At 39.8% G+C, this 17,105-nt stretch overlaps 1 protein-coding gene across 2 annotated transcripts; it reads right to left on the bottom strand.

The window, feature by feature from the left end:
* Positions 1-2,506: 2,506 nt before the first annotated feature.
* On the bottom strand, positions 2,507-9,832 carry LOC117898628 (serine/threonine-protein kinase Tao). 2 transcript variants are annotated; one of them, XM_034808198.1, is made up of 5 exons: positions 9,567-9,832; positions 7,994-8,305; positions 7,430-7,934; positions 3,236-3,589; positions 2,507-3,172 (listed from the first exon to the last, which is right to left on the bottom strand). In XM_034808198.1, the coding sequence occupies exons 2-5, from the start codon at positions 8,221-8,223 to the stop codon at positions 2,522-2,524; spliced, it is 1,740 nt and encodes a 579-aa protein (XP_034664089.1). In that variant the 5' UTR covers positions 8,224-8,305; positions 9,567-9,832; the 3' UTR covers positions 2,507-2,521. The 2 variants fall into 2 exon arrangements, with proteins under 2 accessions (XP_034664089.1, XP_034664081.1); XM_034808190.1 differs by having other exon boundaries at positions 3,236-3,592; positions 9,567-9,830.
* Positions 9,833-17,105: the final 7,273 nt, after the last annotated feature.

Genomic DNA, 17,105 nt, shown 5'->3' with positions numbered 1-17,105 from the left:
TCGCATGTCCAAGGACGAATATTAAGGATTTTACTTTATATTTAATTTTGAGCTTTCACATTCTGTTGCATTTAATGGCAAGGGTCATTCATTGTTTTTTTGCAACATAGGTCAGCGTTGTGCTATCGCACTTGCGCTGCAATTTTTCCGCAAATTTGATAAAACATCTATGTTTTTAAAACTGAACAACTATTGAATAAATTCCAAATTTCATTATAATTCCCTTTTCTTTCTTTTATAGTGGGTGTTTTGGATTTTTGGTATATGGTGTTATGGGTTTTTTGTTTTTGCAAAGTAATGCAACACATAGTACTGCAACAAATTATGAAACTAATTATGAATTAACTCTTATTTCCAACTTTAAAAAAATTATAATTAACACTTGTAATTTTAATAATATAAATAATAACTCTTGTTTTTGATTCTTATTAAAACGAGAACGCCTTACGCTTCTTACGCGTCACAACTTTTATACCCGGTACTCAGTAGGACATCTGTACCATAGCGGTTTTTTCACATTTACAATTTTTTCTTTATCTGTCATCTACATCTACATAACTTCTCACATCAACGCGCTCTTTCAGCTCGCCCCCCTCCACTAAAGACGCACACTGCACGAAACAGAGTGTGAATGGGAGAACGTGCAAAACACAAAAAAACCGCTGTACGGGATGGGTTTAGCCACTGAAAATTAATTTCTTCATTCTGGCTAGAGTAATGATCCAATCTGATCCCAATTCTGATCTGACAGATATGGTCATTCCCTACGGAATGGCGTTTTTAGTTTTCTTTTATCTTCAAAATTGTAGGTTTGGGAGGTTTTCGCCCTTTTGCGGGGGCGGGGCTCATTTTTGAAATACGCTTGTAAAAATGTGAGCATACAGAAAATCTGGATGCAACATTTGATGGCTCTAGCTTTTTTAGTCTCTGAGATCCAGGCGCTCATAAGGACGGACAGAAGGACGGGCGGACAGACAGGCATGGTCAAATTCGGGTTTTAAACCCTATTGATTGACATTATAAAACCAAGTGGTCAGGAAACCATGCATTTGAAATGGTACTTTCAAAAGGACTACAGGCCAAAGGACAACTTAAGACTGATCAATGAAAGGATTACACAAAACAAGGTGAACGCTATGAGTTAGCCAAGTCAGTTTTTTCACTCAAATCGAGATTAGAACCCGTGCGTAGACTTGAAACGTCGAATGGGTTTTGAATTGTGTGAATTTGGACAAAGCAGTTGGTATGAGATTCGAGTCAACGCTTGCGCAATCTTTTTAAAATCTTTTAAAAATAATCACCAAAGTCATACAAAATAATTATGGCTATACCGTATACTAACACGGGACTACTGATAATAAGAAATTAGTAGAAAAATGTTGATACGTTTTGAGTTTATGGCTTTGTAGAATTGCTGTACTTATTATTTTGACCAACCCGTTTTAGTGCTTTAATCAATCATAGACTACATATTAGAACGAGAAGGGACGTGTGAGACGCTTCTTACGCGTCACAACTTTTATACCCGGCACTCAGTACTACATCTGCACCTTAGCGGTTATTTGCCAAATTATTAAATTAAATTTAAATTTTTTCTTCATATGTCATCTACATCAACAAGACTACTCACGACAACACGCTCCTTTAGCTCGCCACCCTCCCCTAGAGCCACACACTGCAGAGCCAGGGCAGAGACGCGGCAGAGGCAGAGACGTGTCAGAGGCAAAGGCCTCACACTGTGCGAAGCAGAGTGTGAATGAGAGAATAAAAAAAACAAATAAAAGCTGCAGAGGTCGGAAACGTTTCCTTCTATGCGTTACATACAACCTTTATCGCACAAATACAATATACCTTATTTACTCTCCGAGTACCGGGTATAAAAATGATTTTGTTAAACATTTTTATAATCTACTATAGGTTAGAATGCCATAAGCGAATTGGATTTTTCGTTTGAGTTTACCAAAAAAGTTGTAGGAGTCATGAAAGAAAGTTTAAAGGCGTGTACTTATTTTTTTGGCCAGTAGTGTATGTAAACCTTATGATTTTTTCCGAATTTTACATTTTTTTTATCACAACTATCATCTACATCAATTCTCACACCAACACCCCCTTTTAGCTCGTCCTCCTCTGCCAGAGACGCGCACTGTACGAGGAAGAGTGTGCGAGCGAGAGAGAGAGAATGAGCAAGCTGACACTGTGTAGCCGAAGGAGGTGGGGGATAGCAACTGCAAATTAATTTATTTATCCTGGCTAAAATAATGATTCAATCTGGCACTAATTTGGGAATCTGATATACATATATGGCTTATCCACACGAAACTGCGCTTTTGGTGTTCTTCTGTCTTCAAAGATTTTCGTACTTTGTGGTGGTGGGGCAACATTTATAAATACATAAGTAAGAGTCTATCACTGTAGTCTGGATGCAAAACTTGGTTTTTATAGCTCTGATAGTCTCTGAGATCTAGACGCTCATCAGGACTCATCAAACTACAGAGAACAGGCATATTCCAATGGATATTGGCTATGTTGCAGACTTTGATTTTTCAAAAGCTTTAACGATAGGGAGAGAAAGGGGTTGCAAAGAAAGGAAAGCTTGAAAACCTACCTGCATGTGCTCTTTCTGCTGCTTGGTGACAATGCTGGTGGTGCGTATGGTGGCAAAGTTATTGGGGCCGTGTTCGTTGACTGCATTGGAGATGGCATGGTGCGAGGAGGCCGAAGAGGCAGCGTAAACGGCTGCCTGGGCGGCAGGAGTTGTCAGATAGCGCGGCTGACATACTATGGGTGGCAAACGATCAGCGCCAGGGCCGGAGGCCAGCAGCCCTCCACTGCTGCCTCCTGTGCCATGACCTATTCCGCTTAGATGTGTGATCACGGATATAGCCGGGACAGGCGCTGGCACCACAGATGCCGAGTTCGTTGGCGTCACATTATTGTTCATGCTGTGCATGATGTTTGGCAACGGCGGTCGATTACGATGCCGCGAAGCTGCGCTGCCTGGAACCACCTGCTGCTGTCCGCCGCCACCACTTGGCCTGCTGGGCTGCGCCTGTTGTAAATGATAGTGATGATGCATGGCAACTGCCACGGCAGCAGCAGCTTGCCGCTGATGGTGAGCAGCTATATGGTGATGATTCTGTGCCGCAGCCGGTATGGAATTTGATGATGAACTCTGCAAAAGGACACATGAAAATTACCGTTGCACAGACCAGGACTAGGGTGCGGACAGGCATACCTGGCTACTTGCTGCCGATACACCAACAGAGTGTATGGAGTGTTCCGAAGTAATACTATTGCTCTTGCTGCTGTCTCCGCCGACATGATCGTCCTGTTGGTCATCGGCATCGCCCATGGCACTCTCTGTCTCGCACGTGTCCACCATGAGTATCTTTTTCATCTTGCGGTAGTTGAGGTTATCCAATTCGCGCACGGCTGACTTGGTGCGAGCTATTAGTTCTAACAGGACCGTATCTGAGCGCGGTCGTGTAACATACTCATGCATTAAGAGCTCTTCCGAAGAAGGACGCTCGACAGGCATCTTTTTGAGGCATAGCTCGACAAATCTACAGAACGCATCTGACCAGTCATTCTTCTGAAGCAGTAATGAAAATTTTATATTATTCATATTTTGTGGACAATACTGACTTTTGGACAGGACATGTATGATGTTTAACGTTAATTATTCCATATCTAACTTATCTATAAGGCATAATTTATGAGGCCTACCTCTCGCAAGGTACGCTCTTGTCGCGATGAGAGACTCAGTAAGCGGAAGGTGTCGAGTCCTGTACACAACTTTTCTTAGATGCATATAATGCATTCTTATAATGCAGGGCGCTATCTATTGTGCATAGGAAAATACACATACACGTGTATTAGTGCGGTTGGTATCAAAACCAATGTTCCGTTTCCGTTCTTCGCACACAAACTAAAAAAACGTCTCGAGAATGTGTGCGTGTCGACCAATGTAATTTAATACAAGTAGAATCGTTCGCGAGACAGTGGACGTGCTCAACTATATCAGATGAAATTTACTCACACTCAAGTGAGACTCACGACAGACAGCCGCATGGCTACAAGGTAGGCGGGAAGACGTGACTGAATACTAAAAGGGGCCTTCTTCGACAGCAATGGGCATCACAATCAGTAGATATTTACATGTGTACAGTGGCGAGCATTTGTGGATACATGTGTACCACTTTTCAGTTAAAACGCTTGTAAAATCTGTAAAAATTATTAAATTCTTCTAATTTTTTTTTAAATAGATACTTTAGGTATTTGACAATAAAATAAAACTAAACGAGATGGGACGTGTGAGACGCATTTTACGCGTCACAACTTTTATACCCGGCACTCAGTCAGTGTACCTGTACCATATTGTTTTTTTTTCGAATTTTAAATTTGACATTTTACATTTTTTCTACACCTGTCATCTACATCTACATAACTTCTCACGCCAACACGCTAATTTTTCTTCGCGTCACAACTTGTATACCCGGCATTCAGTACTACATCTGCACTTTAGCGGTTATTTGTCAAATTTTAAATTTTTTCTTCCTCTGTCATCTACATCAACAACACTGCTCACGCCAACAGCTCGCCACCCTCCCCTATGGAGTCGATAGTATAGACACACACTGCAGAGTCGCGGCAGAGGCAGAGAAGTGTCAGGGGCAGAGGCCATAAACAGCGCGAAGCAGAGTGTGAATGCTGCGGGACGGGGTGGGTTTGGCCACTGCAAATTAATTTCTTCATTGTGGCTATAATAATGATCCAATCGGATCCCAATTTGGTGATCTGATAGATATGGTCATTCCCTACGGAATAGCGTTTTTAGTTTTCTGCTATCTTCAAAATTGTCGATTTGGGAGGTTTTCGCCCTTTTACGGAGGCGGAAGGGGGCGTGGCTCATTTTTTAAATACAATTGTTACAGTGTGAGCATACAGAAGTATGGATGCAAAATTTGGTGGCTCTAGCTCTTATAGTCTCTGAGTACTAGGCGCTCATCAGGACGGACAGACGGACAGACAGACATAGACTCGGCTATTGATGCTGATCAAGAATATATATACTTTATGGGGTCGGAAACGTTTCCTTCTGTGCGTTACATACAACCGTTATTCGCACAAATACAATATACCCTATTTACTCTTCGAGTACCGGGTATAACAACAAAAGCTGCTGGACATTGTGGGTTTAGCCACTGGAAATTAATTTCTTCATTGTGGCTATAATGATCCAATCGGATCCCAATTCCCTACAGAATGGCTTTTTAGATTTCTTTTATCTTCAAAATTGTAGATTTGGGAGGTTTTCGCCATTTTGCGGGGGCGGAAGGAGGCGTGGCTAATTTTTGAAATACATTTTTCATATGTTGCATTAATGATTGTAAAGATATTGTCAGGTGCTACTATATGTGGCTTCAGTATTTTTTTAAGTATTCTTATTGTATTCTCTCTATTATATGCGTGAAAGGAGTGGTGGTTTCTATTCCTTGTGGCGATTGAACTTGGAATATTATTTGTATATTAAATTCGTTGATTGGTTTGTCGGACAAGTATATGGTGTGACCACTTTGCGGTGTGTTGTCAAGATCGTTAACATTAATGTCTGCTGGTCTACGACTAAGCGCATCGGCCACTACATTTTGTGATCCCTTAGTATAGACTACTTCGTAATCGTATTCTAGTAGTTGGAGTTTCCAGCGAACTAGTTTTGAATTTGGCTCTTTTAAATTCAGGAGCCATGTTAGGGGTCTGTGATCGGTTACCAGTTTGAATCAGTTTGTAGTAGTCTACCCCAAGCAAAGATCTAAATCCCATTGAAAATCTACGTGCTTTTTTTAAAAAAGGAATGGAAAGTATGAATCCGACCAAAGGGAATGCATGAGCTTTAGGTCCTTATGCAAACCAAGTGGGACATAATATCCGGCGAGGACATTCAACATTTAGTCGAGAATATACCCAAGCATATTCAGAGCGTGATAAATGCTAAGGGTCTTTGCACAAAACATTTTGAAAATATTATGAATTTAAAATATTGGAAACGTGCAAAAGTGGTTACATTGACTTTTTGAACAAAAAATAAAAAATGTTAATGAAGCTGATATTTTGCAGTTTTAAATATTGTTTTATTTCATTGTCAAATAACTAAAGAATCTATTTTAAAATGAGAAGGGAGGTGTGAGACGCATCTTACACGTCACAACTTCATTGTGGCTATAATAATGATCCAATCGGATCCGATCAGATCGGTGATCTGATAGCTATGGTCATTCCCTACGGAATGGCGTTTAGTTTTCTTTTATCTTCAAAATGGTAGCTTTGTTAGGTTTTCTACCCCTTTGCGGGGGCTTATTTTTTACATACACTGGTTTCAGTATTGATGCTGATCAAGAATTTGTGGGTTCGGAAACGTTTCCTTCTCTGCGTTACATACATCCGTTATTCCGCACAAATACAATATAGCCTATTACTCTTCGAGTACCGGGTATAAAAATCAGAATTTAATAATTTGTAAATGCGTTTAAACTGTATAGTGGTAAACATGTATCTACAAATGCTCACCACTGTATGCCTCCGCTATTTTCACTTATTGCAGGGCCAATTTTCCCATGTCTGGGTCTTTTGGTGAAAACCAAGAAAAAACGAGAAGGGACGTGTGAGACGCTTCTTACGCGTCACAACTTTTATACCCGGCACTCAGTACTACATCTGCACCTTAGCGGTTATTTGTCAAATTTTACATTTTTTCTTCATCTGTCATCTACATCAACAACACTGATCACGCCAACACGCTCCTTTAGCTCGCCACCCTCCCCTATAGACACACACTGCAGAGTCGCGGCAGAGGCAGAGGCAGAGACGTTTCAGGGGGAGAGGCCATAAACAGCGCTTAAGCAGAGTGTGAATGCTGCGGGACGGGGTGGGTTTGGCCACTGAAAATTAATTTCTTCATTATGGCTATAATAATGATCCAATCGGATCCCAATTTGGTGATCTGATAGATATGGTCATTCCCTACGGAATGGCTTTTCTGCTATCTTTAAAATTGTAGATTTGGGAGGTTTTCGCCCTTTTGCGGAGGCGGAAGGGGGCGTGGCTCATTTTTTAAATACACTTGTAACAGTGTGAGCATACAGAAGTCTGGATGCAAAATTTGGTGGCTCTAGCTCTTATAGTCTCTGAGTACTAGGCGCTCATCAGGACGGACAGACAGACATAGACTCGGCTATTGATGCTGATCAAGAATATATATACTTTATGGGGCCGGAAACGTTTCCTTCTGTGCGTTACATACAACCGTTATCCGCACAAATACAATATACCCTATTTACTCTTCGAGTACCGGGTATAACAAACGCACATATATGTATATGTACATATATGTATATATATACGTCCGTATTTTCGAAGTCTTTTTACTTACCGGAAGCATCGGCGACTCATTTTGAGCAATGTGATAGAGTGCGGACATGGCGTTCATGTTAAAGTAGGGCGGCTTTCGTTCAGCCAACTCAATGCAGGTGATGCCCAATGACCACACATCCACCTTGCCATCGTACTGGCCTTCGTCCATAGCCAGTATAACCTCGGGAGCCATCCAATAGGGAGTACCGACGAAGCTGTTAGCAGGGCACTTGATGGCCGCACTACCGAAGTCAGCCAGTTTGACGATACCGTTGTCTGTAAGTAGAATGTTTCCAGCCTTTATGTCACGGTGGATGCGACCAAGGGAGTGTAAATAACTCAAGCCACTGAGTACACCCAGACAGATGGCGGCGATTTCGTCCTCGTGTAGAGGTTTCTTGTGCACCTCGATTATATCCGAGGCGGAACCCACACAGTACTCCATCACTAGCCAGGCGGTCGACTCGCGTAGGTAGCAGCCTTTGTACTCAATAGTATTGGGATGATTTAATTGACGTAGGAAACTGTATGGAGTAGGGGATATCATAAATTAGCGAAACTTAATTTAAGATTTAATTTTTACCGAATCTCTTTGAGTATGTCCTGCCACTTCTCTTGACTCTGTTTACCCGTATACGACATCTTCTTGATAGCCACAATCTCCTTGGTGAGATTGCAGCGGGCATAATAAACGGCACCAAACGATCCATGGCCGATCTCCCGCAAATCCTCAAAAATCTTCTCCGGATCATGCTTGTTGAATAGATCGGCTATTTCCGGATCTTTAAGACTACCAGGGCGTACCGAAGGCATAGCTGTCTCTCATGCTCCAGCTTACCCAGCTCTTACACTCTCTCTACCACGCCTTTTCCTTGTTTGCTCTTTTTACTTTTATCTGCAAAGAGAAAAAGTGGATATGATCCTAATTTTTTAGTCACGGTGGAAAAAACAAATTTGTATCATTCTACGGGGAACCTAGCTGAGCCTTATCAGATAAAACTTATGTCGAAGTAATGTGGTTTCGACATCAACCTGAAGAGGTTTCCAATTTGGGTGTCTTCCACCTATTCTTTGTGCAGTTAGCTGGAAATCAAATTAATCAAAGTTCCAGTTATGAGTCGTCTACATTCTTTTCTACAAACTCTGGCATAAATCGTTCAGAACTCACCACATCAAAAATATTTATATTGTTGGATTTATCAAGCTGTTTACATACTCTTTTTAAAATGTCAGTTATGGCACTTAATAATAGGTTAAGAAGTAGAGTACACACGTGGCCAGTTAGCGGACATTTGCCTCGACATAATGAAGTTTTGAATAGATGCAAACTCATAAAAGAGTTGCGTTTGGCCATGTTCCAAACAAAAATAACACATTACGTAGTGTTGATGCGGGGGCGTGTGTTCGACCTTTCGAGTTACCGATAAAGTAAACTTTAGAAATCCATCTGACAGCTACATTAATAATTGATATTGTTAATTCGGAACATTTGTTATCTTTAAAACCCTTTTCTAGTCTTTTTGTTTGTTTCCTTTTTTTTTTTAAACACGCCTCTTTTTTTTTGAGAACAGTCTTGCACAAAGAGCAGCTATGTACATATGTCGTTCTCACACCGACGAGTTACAAATACACACTTGTGTAGTCATACATGAATATAAGTATGTACATACATACGCGCATATATACGTAATTATCAATATTCGCTTGCTGGTTGGTTGTTGTTTTGCACTACAATTTCGTTTTAAAATAACTAAAAATGTGTGTTTGTTATTGAATTTCTAAACTAGATTCTTCAATGATATAAAACGCAGAACTCCTGTTATTCCTATGCAATTTTACATCTTACTAATTGGGTTGTGCACTTTAGACAGTTGCAGCAGTAGCATTTTTGATGGCACATATATTCGTTGCAAAGCAGATCTCGTAGCAACTTAATGCTGCCAAATTGTTTTCCACATTTTATCGCACGTGTTACACAATTCCAATTTTATATAAATGAAAAGTCTTTCGATGTGCTGTCCGTTGCCATTTTCACTTGGTCGAAAAAAATAACAGGAAAAAGAAGAGTATGTACACGTACAAACACACGCATACACAAAGAAGTAAAAAATACCTAATTTACTTATGTATATATTAACTTTTTTATATAGCCTTACATTTTGCAATTAGTCAATGTTTTCTAGATTATCAGCGGGCTAGTTATATTCTTTTTAGTAAAACCGCATTTTATACAATAGCTGGTTTTCTGCTGCTGAATTTGCTTGCATCGCAAGTACTTTGCGCTATAAATCTTCGCATTTGATAAACATTTGAATGTATAAATTCAGGGTAAAATTTGTATTATTTGTTTGGCCGTACGAGAATACTTAAACTTTCAATTTATTTTTACTCGATTATAAATTAAATGGTATAAGGTTCATATACACAGAGAACAGAAGAAGAAGAAGCAGGAGAGAGAGAGGGTTCTCAGAACAATCGATACGCCCATCGATATACATATGGTGTCAGTAGAAAAGAATCTAGTTTAGTTTTGGCAGCGACTCACTACACTTCACAACCCTCAAGTTGACATTAAAATTAGCATCATTATATATATAATAAATTTTAATATAATAATAATTAAATTATTACATATATTTTCTATAGAAAAATGTGCAGTATATATTTCTAACTGCTGAGTGCGACTAGATCTGAGATCTGCATGCCGTGCGGATATTCTGCTCATCCAAAAAACGATGCAAGCAGGAAATTACTTCTATGGGAATATCGTCATCGGTAAAGTCACTTGTCCTGTAAAGCCTAGTACTTAGATTGACAAAAACGGGCCGCTAGAAAAATCAGGGATGATATTCGTATAGAACCGATAAGAAATGTTGTCTTGCACAAACTACTTTCTAGCGGCTGTTCGCTAGGCAGTACTCAGATCGGAAAAAAAACTGGCCGATGGTATTTTGTGGTATTCGATGGTATGTTTCTAGCAACTCGACAAAGATACATACATTCGTTTTATGTTCCGCGAGGGTACCTAGCAAAAAGAGAGTAAAGTCTCAATAAAATGGAGGCAAAAATGCCGCTGAAGTGGAAAGATATATGGCCACAGTGCTTGAGGGCATCAAACGGCAAAAAAGGATACAATTCTATTAGATTAATGAGATTATATGGAATTAATTTGCATTTTTTAATTTATTTAACTTATTTGAACGTCAGTATCTTCATATTGCCAAGACACAGACCCGTCTGGGCTGTTAAGAAAAGGTTTTAAGTTTTTTTTGGGATCCTGCTCCACAGGATCGTGCCGAGGAGGGTCAAAGGCGACGTTTCCAATTTTGAATATGAAGGGTGTTTGAGGCGCCGTCTTACAACTTCGCCACGGTCGCAAATATTCCTTGGCACGGCCTTGTTGCTCCACCAATCAAAGAAGTCTGCAGCATGTTATTCCCAGGCATTTGCAAACCCTCAAAATATACTGATGGCCTTTGAGTCATATTTTCCAACTGCGGAAAGTGCAATGGGTATTGTTAGATGGGTTTCCATACATATACACATATATGTATGATTTATAATACATACATACATGTATAGACAAACGACGCTCCTAGTTCCTCTTCTCTAGATATGGGTTTATTAAATTTTTTTGGCGCTAATTTAGTTGATTGTCCTCCTTATCCACTAATGCAAGAGCCGCCAATTCCACTAAAAGCAATGTTTGCTAGCAAACGTGATTTCGAATCTGAATACTAGGCTTTGTCAGCGGTTGTATACCGGGCAGTACTTAGATCGAAAAAGCAACTTGCCGATGAATATTAGTAAATCAGCCGATGGTATTATGTGGTATTCGATGGCAGTTTTCGTTCAGCTCGAAAAGGATGAATTTGCAAACAGTAAAGCCTAGTACCACTAACCAAACAACTCATAGAGGAGTCAAACGGACCTTAAACTGGCGCCTAATCAGTATAGTGGATTGGCTCCCATTGCCTTCGGCTCTTGGTGAGAGCCTTCGGCTGAGAGAGTTTGGCGTTGGCTCTCTTGAACATTGAACGCAAAGCGACTCTCGCAAAAACAAAGTTTTGTTTCCTCTTCAAGTCTGCTTCGCAATTTCATGTGTGCGGTGACACATATGTACATACATACATGATGACAATGCGTGTATCCATTCTCGACTTCAATTTTTAGCGTTTGAGACGTTTGGCATTTTTCTGTTGTTCTGAGATCACATACCCTTTTTTTCAAACTTGCGACTTTATGAAGCAGCTTGCCCCAAATAAAAATAAATTGATTTTGTGTATCCCCTCTATGCTCATATATTTCTTAAATACATTTAGGAAGAAAGGGATAAACGGTTTTAATTTCTAAATATGTAAACATATAACAACAATTGACTTGGCGTTGCAAATATTTTCCATTAGAGTATTCAGCGTACACTGTGTGAATAAACATAGAGAGACACACACGAGACTAGGAAAGCAACTTGAAAAGAAAAACCAAAAAACCAATAAATTCTTTTTCGGCACAGCTGCCATGTCTCCACTTACAACTCTATGTTTATTCACACAGTGTACGCTGAATACTCTAATGGAAAATATTTGCAACGCCAAGTCAATTGTTGTTATATGTTTACATATTTAGAAATTAAAACCGTTTATCCCTTTCTTCCTAAATGTATTTAAGAAATATATGAGCATAGAGGGGAAACACAAAATCAATTTATTTTTATTTGGGGCAAGCTGCTTCATAAAGTCGCAAGTTTGAAAAAAAGGGTATGTGATCTCAGAACAACAGAAAAATGCCAAACGTCTCAAACGCTAAAAATTGAAGTCGAGAATGGATACACGCATTGTCATCATGTATGTATGTACATATGTGTCACCGCACACATGAAATTGCGAAGCAGACTTGAAGAGGAAACAAAACTTTGTTTTTGCGAGAGTCGCTTTGCGTTCAATGTTCAAGAGAGCCAACGCCAAACTCTCTCAGCCGAAGGCTCTCACCAAGAGCCGAAGGCAATGGGAGCCAATCCACTATACTGATTAGGCAGCCAGTTTAAGGTCCGCTAGTACTCAGATCGAAAAAAAAGCTTGCTAGCAAAATGTGATATATATTTTGCTAGCGGAAAAGTGTGACCAGAGATGAAACCCGCATTCCGTACGGTTACACTTATCAGGCAGCTGTGTTGTTTTGTTTACCTTTTTGAAAATGTGTGAAAATGGAATAAAAGGTTAATAAAACAATGAATGCAACATGGATCCATGCAGGAGATTATTTTAGTGAGACTCTTGCATGATTGGAGGAGGAGGACAATCAACGAAATAAGCGGCGACAACTTTGATTAAACCCATATCTGCAGGAAAAAACCAGGACGGTCTATACATTTGAGTATTTTAAATCTGTTGCATTCGATGGAAATCAATCGGCGAAATACTGGATTTAGCAGTATATTTTTGGAGGTTGGCAGGTCGAAAGGCGAAGGGGCAAGGCGATCAACGGCGCCGGTGAGAAAGAGCGGGGAGAATTTAATATTGCGGGATCCACGAGCATGAAGCAACTATAAAAGCATAAAGCAACTATATAAGGAGGCCTCGTCGGTGGCAGAGTTACTCGCTGCTTTTCCTTACTGTCAGTGCTCGTTTGCTTGTCGACGCGGAAGGTTGGTCGCGGACAAAATTTTTTCAAGTGTTCATATTTGCGCCCAAAAATGAGTTGGTGCAGTTTATGCGGCAAGGTCGCGAAAGATTTGAAAGTGGTTCATGTACCGAAATGTTCAGAGAAGAGAAAATTGTGGGAGCAAAGTCTGAACTGCAGCCTTACTGTGAACTCGAAAATATGCGATTCACATTTCGATGCTTCACAGTGGAGGTCGCCACCAAAGGAAGGGCAGATATACATACATATAAAAGAAGGCGACTGAAAGATGATGCTGTTCCGCAGGGCGAGCCTGAAGCAAAATTTGTTAAATTGGGCTTCGCCAACTCTAGTACGCAAACAGAGTAAGCTAAACATGCTGAAATAAATATATACAAACTTTCGATTTCAATACTCGAATGGATGTGGATACACTGCATTCAATAATACTCAAACTGCACAACAGAGGGTATCCCGTAGTTGTATCTGATTTGGGCTCCGGAAATCAAAGATTATGGAGAGAGCTTGGCGTATCGGAAAGTAAGTTTCTTATACGAATGAAAAAGATAATAGAAGAGAAATATCAAAACATTTTTTTAGCAAATGCCTGGTTTAGCCATCCTGCGGATGAAAATTTGAAAATATTCGTTCTTTCGGACACTCCACATCTGATAAAGTTGGTCCGGAACCACTATGTCGACTCCGGTTTAATCATCAACGGAAAAAAATGGACTAAGACGACAGTACAGCAGACAATTAGTCTCAGTACTAAGTCAGAAGTTTCGATTTTATTCAAGATTACAGATAGTCACATTAATGTTGGCTCGCGTGCTAAACAAAAGGTCAAATTGGCAACGCAACTGTTCTCCAACACAACCGCCAGCGCCATTAGACGATGCTATGCATTGGGTAATGTCGTACAGGACGCATGCGAAACTGCTGATCTTTTAAAATACTCAATGATTGGTTCGACGTCTTCAACTCAAAATTATCAACTGAAAATTGCATCCAGTCGACGCAGCCTTATGGCAAAGAAATCGAAGTCCAACGAGGCATTTTGGCTAAAATGTCTGAGATTATGAGCACACAGATAGTTGGCAAAGCCCATAAGCTGCCCTTCCAAAAGGCATTTTAGTCAACAATGCATCCCTTGATGGTTTGTATTGCTATCTATCGGAAAAGTACGAGATACAATACATTTTAACAAGTCGTCTTAACCAAGACATTGTTGAGAACTGTTTCGGCGCCATGAGGTCAAAAGGTGGACAATATAACCATCCGACTCCTCTTCAGTTTAAGTATAGGTTAAGAAAATATATTACAGGTATGACAAACTTATATTAATCAATGTATAAATAATTGATTCTAACAATACTAATTGTAAAATGTTTAGCTCTTTATTTCAGACAAGTTTCGATCGTGATTGTTTTTAGATTTGTTGTCTATTTTGTGTTGTTTTCCTTTATTATCAAAACTTTTCAATAATACTTTATTTTTATTTCAACTCAAAATGTCGAAGAAGATACCAGTGATGATTGGCTGAACATAAACATTAATTCGAAAGTAGATGCAAGCATCAAAGCTGAAGACGCTGAAGAGTTGGATGACTTTGCAGAAATAAATAAGGAGAATGTAGCGCTGGACGAGATGGAGCAGATGACGGAGGATGCCATTGAGTATTTGGCAGGATTTGTCATCAAAAAGTTGAAAATATTTAATGATCTGCCCGAGAATGCCAACTTCACTTACGTCGATGAAGTGTCGCATGGCGGTCTAATAAAACCGTCCACAAAGTTCAAGGAAGTAATTAAACAACTTTGAAACAATTTTTGCAAACACGATTAAAGAGAACTTTTCTGTAACGAAAAGCGTTCATCAAAAATTGTTAATGGCTGCAGATGGAGTAGGTGTAGATATGAGAGTAAAAAAAATTGTATTTAAGGATTAGAATTTACTTTAGAGTTAAGGCACTAAAGAAAAAAAATGTGTATTCAAAAGCAAAAACAAAGACTACTATCATGTAGCAAATTATTAAAAATTAAATTATAAAACAAACAAAACTCGTGTTTTTCACATTGCCTTCAAAGGGTTAATCAGCGAGAGCCTTTTCACTCGCACTTTTCACTCGTACAAATGTCTTAAAATTGCCGACGAGACCTCCTTTATAGTTTCTTCATGCTATAAAAGGAGATCTCGTCGGTGGCAGAGTTACTCGCTGCTAATTCTAATTCTCAGTGCTCGTTTGTTTGTCGACGCGGAAGCAAGCACTATATACTGATTAGGCAGCCAGTTTAAGGTCCGCTAGTACTCAGATCGAAAAAAAACTTGCTAGCAAAATGTGATATATATTTTGCTAACAGAAAAGTGTGACCAGAGATGAAACCCGCATTCCGTACGGTAACACTTATCAGGCAGCTGTGTTGTTTTGTTTACCTTTTTGAAAATGTGTGAAAATGGAATAAAAGGTTAATAAAACAATGAATGCAACATGGATCCATGCAGGAGATTATTTTAGTGAGACTTTTGCATGATTGGAGGAGGAGGACAATCAACGAAATAAGCGGCGACAACTTTGATTAAACCCATATCTGCAGGAAAAAACCAGGACGGTCTATACATTTGAGTATTTTAAATCTGTTGCATTCGATGGAAATCAATCGGCGAAATACTGGATTTAGCAGTATTTTTTGGAGGTTGGCAGGTCGAAAGGCGAAGGGCAAGGCGATCAACGGCGCCGGTGAGAAAGAGCGGGGAGAATTTAATATTGCGGGATCCACGAGCATGAAGCAACTATAAAAGCATAAAGCAACTATATAAGGAGGCCTCGTCGGTGGCAGAGTTACTCGCTGCTTTTCCTTACTGTCAGTGCTCGTTTGCTTGTCGACGCGGAAGGTTGGTCGCGGACAAAAATTTTTCAAGTGTTCATATTTGCGCCCAAAAATGAGTTGGTGCAGTTTATGCGGCAAGGTCGCGAAAGATTTGAAAGTGGTTCATGTACCGAAATGTTCAGAGAAGAGAAAATTGTGGGAGCAAAGTCTGAACTGCAGCCTTACTGTGAACTCGAAAATATGCGATTCACATTTCGATGCTTCACAGTGGAGGTCGCCACCAAAGGAAGGGCAGATATACATACATATAAAAAGAAGGCGACTGAAAGATGATGCTGTTCCGCAGGGCGAGCCTGAAGCAAAATTTGTTAAATTGGGCTTCGCCAACTCTAGTACGCAAACAGAGTAAGCTAAACATGCTGAAATAAATATATACAAACTTTCGATTTCAATACTCGAATGGATGTGGATACACTGCATTCAATAATACTCAAACTGCACAACAGAGGGTATCCCGTAGTTGTATCTGATTTGGGCTCCGGAAATCAAAGATTATGGAGAGAGCTTGGCGTATCGGAAAGTAAGTTTCTTATACGAATGAAAAAAGATAATAGAAGAGAAATATCAAAACATTTTTTTAGCAAATGCCTGGTTTAGCCATCCTGCGGATGAAAATTTGAAAATATTCGTTCTTTCGGACACTCCACATCTGATAAAGTTGGTCCGGAACCACTATGTCGACTCCGGTTTAATCAACGGAAAAAAATGGACTAAGACGACAGTACAGCAGACAATTAGTCTCAGTACTAAGTCAGAAGTTTCGATTTTATTCAAGATTACAGATAGTCACATTAATGTTGGCTCGCGTGCTAAACAAAAGGTCAAATTGGCAACGCAACTGTTCTCCAACACAACCGCCAGCGCCATTAGACGATGCTATGCATTGGGTAATGTCGTACAGGACGCATGCGAAACTGCTGATCTTTTTAAAATACTCAATGATTGGTTCGACGTCTTCAACTCAAAATTATCAACTGAAAATTGCATCCAGTCGACGCAGCCTTATGGCAAAGAAATCGAAGTCCAACGAGGCATTTTGGCTAAAATGTCTGAGATTATGAGCACACAGATAGTTGGCAAAGCCCATAAGCTGCCCTTCCAAAAAGGCATTTTAGTCAACAATGCATCCCTTGATGGTTTGTATTGCTATCTATCGGAAAAGTACGAGATACAATACATTTTAACAAG

The sequence above is a fragment of the Drosophila subobscura genome, chromosome A (genome assembly GCF_008121235.1).
Source record: "Drosophila subobscura isolate 14011-0131.10 chromosome A, UCBerk_Dsub_1.0, whole genome shotgun sequence".
Classification (NCBI taxonomy): domain Eukaryota; kingdom Metazoa; phylum Arthropoda; class Insecta; order Diptera; family Drosophilidae; genus Drosophila; species Drosophila subobscura.
Note: the sequence above shows the minus strand (reverse complement) of the source record. Positions and strands in the feature narration are given on the sequence as shown.

Bases quoted from the DNA above. Each gene is read 5' to 3' on its own strand.
- LOC117898628 (XM_034808190.1), bottom strand. From the start codon at position 8,223: ATGCCTTCGGTACGCCCTGGTAGTCTTAAAGATCCGGAAATAGCCGAT. The intron at 7,935-7,993 runs GTAAAAATTAAA...TACTCCATACAG, and splicing joins GACATACTCAAAGAGATTCG to TTTCCTACGTCAATTAAATC. The intron at 3,173-3,235 runs GTATGCCTGTCC...GTCCTTTTGCAG, and splicing joins TATCGGCAGCAAGTAGCCAG to AGTTCATCATCAAATTCCAT.